This window comes from Callospermophilus lateralis, chromosome 1 (genome assembly GCF_048772815.1).
Source record: "Callospermophilus lateralis isolate mCalLat2 chromosome 1, mCalLat2.hap1, whole genome shotgun sequence".
NCBI classification, from domain to species: Eukaryota; Metazoa; Chordata; class Mammalia; order Rodentia; family Sciuridae; genus Callospermophilus; species Callospermophilus lateralis.
Genome location: NC_135305.1, coordinates 176,849,162 through 176,855,161, shown reverse-complemented (window position 1 = coordinate 176,855,161; position 6,000 = coordinate 176,849,162). Strand labels below are relative to the sequence as shown.

At 51.2% G+C, this 6,000-nt stretch overlaps 1 protein-coding gene across 2 annotated transcripts in view; it reads left to right on the top strand.

The window, feature by feature from the left end:
- The first annotated feature begins 1,823 nt into the window (after nt 1-1,823).
- Tkt (transketolase) overlaps nt 1,824-6,000 on the top strand; it is a 28,147-nt gene continuing 23,970 nt past the window's right edge. Inside the window, exon 1 of one of the 2 annotated variants that reach the window (XM_076836967.1) lies at nt 1,824-2,036. In XM_076836967.1, coding sequence (XP_076693082.1) covers nt 1,930-2,036 — 107 coding nt within the window. In that variant the 5' untranslated portion in view covers nt 1,824-1,929. The remainder of the gene's footprint in view (nt 2,037-6,000) is intronic. The other variant, XM_076837054.1, reaches the window with a different exon arrangement.

Here is a 6,000-nt window from a genome sequence, read left to right as displayed (position 1 = left end):
ACAGCTATGCATCACTGTAGTCAACATGAACTTGATGTTTTTTAATGAAAGGAAGAAGACTAGTGAGCTGGAATGGATGGGGTGGAGGGCACGAGAACAGGAAAATAAGAGAGGCTGGGGTTGGGGGCAGGGGCTGAATTTTATTTCAAAAGTGGAGGAGGATTGATGGGAGCATAAGTTGGGGGAAACCAGGAGTTTTCTCTGGGGGCCATAGGGAAAGTGAATGGGAAAAGTGAAAGCTGAAAAAGGCTGAGGGTGTGGGGGGAGCAGAGCAAGATGGCAGCTGGAAATCAGGATCCAAGGCCCACCTTTCGAGTGTCATGTGATTTAAAAAGTTCGGGTGTCAGATTAAAGACCCAGGACCCAGGCACAGTGAAACTGCTGTGGACAAACAGAGTGTTGGTTCCCAAACTGACCTTAGGGAGGTTTAAGAACCATAAAATACGACTGAGATCCAGGATGAAGTTGGGTGGGCCCCATTTTTGTGGAACCTAAGGATGAGAGGAAGCCCTCCCCCGGGTTCCAGAGTCCCATGGTGGGGTAGAATCATTTTTCTTTCCATCATTACTCTGTCCTGAGCGCCACAATGAATCCTGTACACTCATCGGAGACTAGGGTAGGTGCAGAGAGGCCAGGAATAGTCCCATTGGGTAGATGGGGAAATTGAGGTTTGAAATAAGGAGCTTATTGCCCCAGGAGCCACAGAGTTGGAAGCACAGAGCTTTCAAAATATTTCAGAATTAGCCTCTTTTACGGGACATGCACTATCTAAGGGCAGAGGTAGCACCTGTTAGGACTGTCAGGGTGGCATGCCTAGGGGTCACATCAGTTCGATCCAAGCCCACAGTTCTTGCTAACCAGATGTCATGGGGCCAGCCTTTTTGGGTTGGGCCAGCAGGAGCTAATTGCTATGGGATACCACACTTGGTGTCTAATTGGGCATGGCGAGGTGGGGGGGGGGGAGCCTGAGGAACATCTAGGTGAGGGCTGGCCATTATCTCATGACCAGGGCTCTAGGTATGGGTTATGCAGAAAACCCTTGGGGTTCCCAGGCTGGGCTGGCACTGATGCCGCTCTTGTCTCAGTTTCAGCCCTCTGCTCAGTCACCCTTTCGAGGGGCTTATCTTTCGTAAAATGGAGTATGTGGTTTCCATGAGACAGCATCTGTAGACATCCCTACTCTTGGGGTCCTCATCCCTCTGGGGACTATAAGATCTGGTAACAGCAAATGTGGGTACTTCTGTCCCTACAGCCTTGCAGGCAAACCTAGAAATCTCTTTAAGAGTCAGCTGTGTTTCTAGATCTTAATTATGTGTGAAAAACGTGCCCCTAGTAATTTCTCAGTTACCATTAGCCGGTATTTTCAGTATTACTTCTAGTGTCTTCTCATGTTCCAAATAAGGCCTGGGTCTTTCTTAGAGCTGAGGCTGATCTGCTGGGGCAGAGCCTGACACCCACCAGACCTGTGATCTTGACTGACCTTGCCATGTCTCAATTAGCTCATCTGTAAAGTGGGATTGGATTGCCAATGATTACCTCCTCTCTCCACCCAAGACTGGAGGAAAGAAAGCGCTTTGCGAGTCAAATAGCCAAACTCTGAGCCAAACCTTGAACCTGGAATGGTGCTGGTGGTGGTGGTGGCGGCGGTATTAACGTGGGTGCGGCTAAGTCCAGCAGAGAAGCTCAGCCTGTCACCCAGGGCCCAGCAGCCAGTAGGTGCCCAGCAAAGATGGGGGAAGGCCGGGGGCGGGGCCGGCGTCGCCCGTCCGCCTCGGGTGATCAGCGCCCGCCCCGCCCCATGGGCGGGTCCTAGGGAGTCTTAACGCGCCCTCGCGCGGCGCCGGGCCTCGGCCGCTGCCAGTCACTGCTGCCTGAGCGGCTTTCTCTGGGTCTCTGTCCTCGGCTCCTTGTCCTTCTCCCGGCCACGCCATGGAAGGCTACCATAAGCCTGACCAGCAGAAGCTGCAGGCCCTGAAGGACACGGCCAACCGCCTGCGCATCAGCTCCATCCAAGCCACCACTGCCGCGGGCTCCGGGTGAGCGCCGAGCGCTGGGCGCGGGCCCGGGGAGGGGCGCCCGGCGCGCCGGGGCTCAGACTAGGCGGGGAAGCTGTTCCTAAGGCCTCGCCGGTTCCGTGTCGCGCTGCACTCTGCCACCTTGAGGGAGCCGGCAGGGGCGTTGTCAGATGGCGGAGGCGTGCGCCTCGCGGGGCTCCGGGCGCTGGCGCCTTCCGCTGCTCCGCGCACTCGCGGCCCAGCTACCGGCTCGGCCGCGTGGGCCTCGGTCCCTGGAGCGCCGCAGGCCGGTGTGCAACCTCAAACTCCGTTTCCCTCTCTGCATGATGGCTCGGGGTGGGGACGCGTGATTGGCGAGGCCTCCCTCTGCGGCCATAGCGGGAAGGCCACCATTATTGCTCTCCGGGTCCTGTGCTGCTGGCGCGGCCTTCTTAGCCCATCCACAAGCCACTGGCGGATGGGGAAACTGAGGCTCCGAGTTCTCCAGGGTCGTGCACAACCAGAGCTGGAATTTGAGTCCAAGCTGTCCAATTCGGGTACTACTGTTTTAACCCACTATCTTGCGGGAGACTCCCATCCTGTCCTTCTCAGCACTTCAAACGACACTTCCCCATCCTCTTTGTCATTGCCTCACGTTCCTATCACTCAGGGGTTGGGGTCCTAGTTTGGATCAGGAACTGCTGGGAAGGCCATGGTGGGGGCAGGGAAGTGGCACGTGGTCGCAGAACCTGGCCTTAGTGGAAAGAAAAGGGAGTATTTGGAAGACTAAATGAAAGAGTTCCAGGGTCCCAGCAGGGGGAATGAAGTCCTGGGTACTAATGCCTCCACACTGGGTGGTTTCAAGGATTCTGGTGCTCCTCTTGGGGCCAAATATAAAACTACTGAAACAGCAAGGTGCTGGGTAATGAAATGATTTGAGGGGCTGGGTAAGGAGTGATTTCTAAGGATCTTCCAACCAAGCCTGTGTTTAGAACAAAAAGATTCGGGTTTCTGGCCAGTTTCATATAGGACATATTATTAAGCAGATGTCTTGAATTGGGGATGTAGCTCAGTGGTAAAGTGATTGCCTAGCATGCATGAAACCCTGGGTTTAATCCCCAGCACCATCACCACCATCACCACCACCACCCCCCCCCCCAAAAAAAAAAAAGCCCGGGTTGGGTATGTGCTCTCCATTTGTACCTTCTCAGAAGATTCTGGAACTCTTGCAAACCATTTCCCTTCTCCCTGCTCCTGTGCATACTTTGGACCTATTATCTCTCCTTGGTTTATATCAGTTCTGCCCTTATGTCTTACTTCCAGTGGCACCCAGTACTTTCCAGTGCATGGTGTGTTCGCACACCTTTTGTCACTTGTGCCTGTAGTACTGAATCTGCTTCCTTGGCCATTTCATGGGGTCTGAGAGAGACACTGAGACACTAGCTGGAGACACTGTAGGGGTCCAATAACTTGTGTTGCACATCTGGGCATGTGACTAAATAAGACATGCCTTCCCAGGATTCTGGCATCCTTTACTGCATTCTGAGAAAAACTCAGATTGTGTTATGTTCACATTTTATAGAGTAGGACACCGAGGCTAGTGTATTAAGTGACTTGCCTGGTAGCTGTTGAGTACTATCTGGTATGGAATTCACATCACAGGAAGTACTGTTGGGCATGTGGGCAGCATCAACCTGGAGAATGGAGGGAAATAGGAAAGGGGAAAGTAAGGTGCAGTCATGGCAATATTAGCTTTTAAAGTATTCGGAAAGAAATGAAATAGCAAAACTGTAGGGGGCTCTCAAAGCAGAGTTGTCAGTAGGACTTGGTCCTTATCATGTAGTTTCTACCAGGAAAAGATACTTTATGTGGCTACTAAGAGTTAACCCATGTTTACATTGTAGCCTGAGGGAGGAATTCAACTGAACTCAGAAAGTATCCATTTGCAAATAAATAAATAAACCTGTAATAGCTGTGTAAGTGCAGCGTGTGGTGTATGTTTGTGTGTGTGTAGTGAAAGATGCAAGAAAGACTTCAACTAGGGAGGCTGAAGCAAGAGGATCATAAGTTTGAGGCTAGCCTCAGCAATTTAGGAGGCCCTAAGCACCTCAGAGAGACCCTGCCTCAAAATGAAAAAAGACTGGGGATGTAGCTCAATCCCCAGAACCAAAAAAAGGAAGAATTACTTAGAGAAAGCTTATTTTCCAGAAGGAAGTAACATTGCTATGCAACCTCTGTCACAAGAGATTTTGAAAGGTGTATGCAGAGGGCCGGGGTGGGGGGTGGGGGGTGGATAGCCTTCAAAAAGTATTCAAGGAAGGCTTGAATGTTTATTTTGAGGCCTGCTGTTCCCTCACTACAGTGGGTGAATTCCATCAAGCAAAGGCTCACTTCCGAGGTCCAGGCCTAGTCTGGACTTCAGTCTCAGCTTAATTGACCACTCTCTCAGGGTGCTCCCTTTTTTTCTGGGGGAATTTGCAAGTAAAATAGGACTTTGGTACAATCTTTGCTGGTTACCCAGTGAGGCTGGATTCAGATGTTCTGTTACTGAGGACCCAGTTTCTTGGTTTGGGGAGTCATGATTTCTTGGAGGGAGTCCTGATTTCTCGACAGTTTTCTCACTCCTGTGCCATTGCCAACCCCATGTGCAAGGGACCTCACCACACCCCAGGAAGTGAGGACACTGGCCTCTGTGTTAGGAGCCAGGCCTGGAGGTGGAGGGACAGAGCCTTCACAGAGGACTTTTTGTTGAGGCAGTGCTCACAGTGGCCATCTCTGGGGTCATCTCTCTCTGCATGCTGAGGAAACTGGTCCAATTTCTCCAAGCTTTTGAAAAAGGAAAACCCAAGCCAGGCATGGTGGCACACTCCTGTCATTCTAGCTAATTGAAGGGAGGCAGGTCTTCTGACTCCAGCTTTGGAGAGAGTAACATTTGACCAGACCTAGCTGATGGGTACAAGGAAAAGAGGAATCCAACCTGGCTCTGTTCCAAGCACCCTTTCCCTCGTCGGAAGGCCCTTCCCATCCCAGAGCTTCAGTTCTTTCATCTTTAATGGAGAGGTTCATAGGTAGGTGGTCCATTAATCTGTTTTTCATTTATAGTGAAATTCGTGAAGCAAGCCTAACTTTTTATAAAGAAAGGTTCGTTTAGCTAAAACTTTCATTTTAGATGCTGAGGGGGTCCGAACAACATGGTTCGAGTTCTGGCAAGGGCTCCCTACTTCATGGTGAACGGAAGTGATAGGAATGTGTGCAGGAGGAAGAGATCACATCTCTCACACACCCCTCTCTCTCTCTCTCTCTCTCTCCTCTCTCTCTCTCTCTCTTGGTACTAGGGATTAAACCCTGGGGATACTTTATCACTGAGCTACATCCCCAGTCTTTTTTTTTTTTTTTTTAAACTCATGATCTCACTAAGTTATCCAGGCTGGCCTTGAAATAATCCTCCTGCCTCAGCCTCCCACATCACTGGGATCACAAGGTTAGGCTACCCGCATCCAGTGAGAGAGGGCAAATGGTCCCATAGTCCCTTCTAAAGGCATGCGCCAATTTACCTAAGGACCTCCCCCTAGGCTCCACTCCTAAAGGTTCCATACCACCCCTCCACTGCCTAAGTGGGACCAAGCCTCTAACACATGAACCTTTGAGGGACAAACAACATCTAAATTATTGCAAGTGGTTTTCAAACTTAGTTCCTTAGGAGCAGGGCTGGGGGTAGCTGAGTGACCAGGCCCTGGGATCCTGCTACCCTCTGTTAATTGGTTTTGCTTCTGGGTGGTCATGTGCCTTTGAAGTGACAAGGGTTGTATCCCTGCTGCCCAGCTCTGGCATTTGGGGGTGTGTTGGCTGAGTGCTCAGAGTTCCCCTCCATACTCTGGCCTCATGTGGGTACAGCCTGTCTGGGCAGAAAAGGGCTGCCTAGGCCTACTTCTCCATTCAGACCATCTTGGGACCTCCTTCAGCCTGGTTGAGGCAAGAGCAAAGTCATTGAAATTGCCCCAGCAGT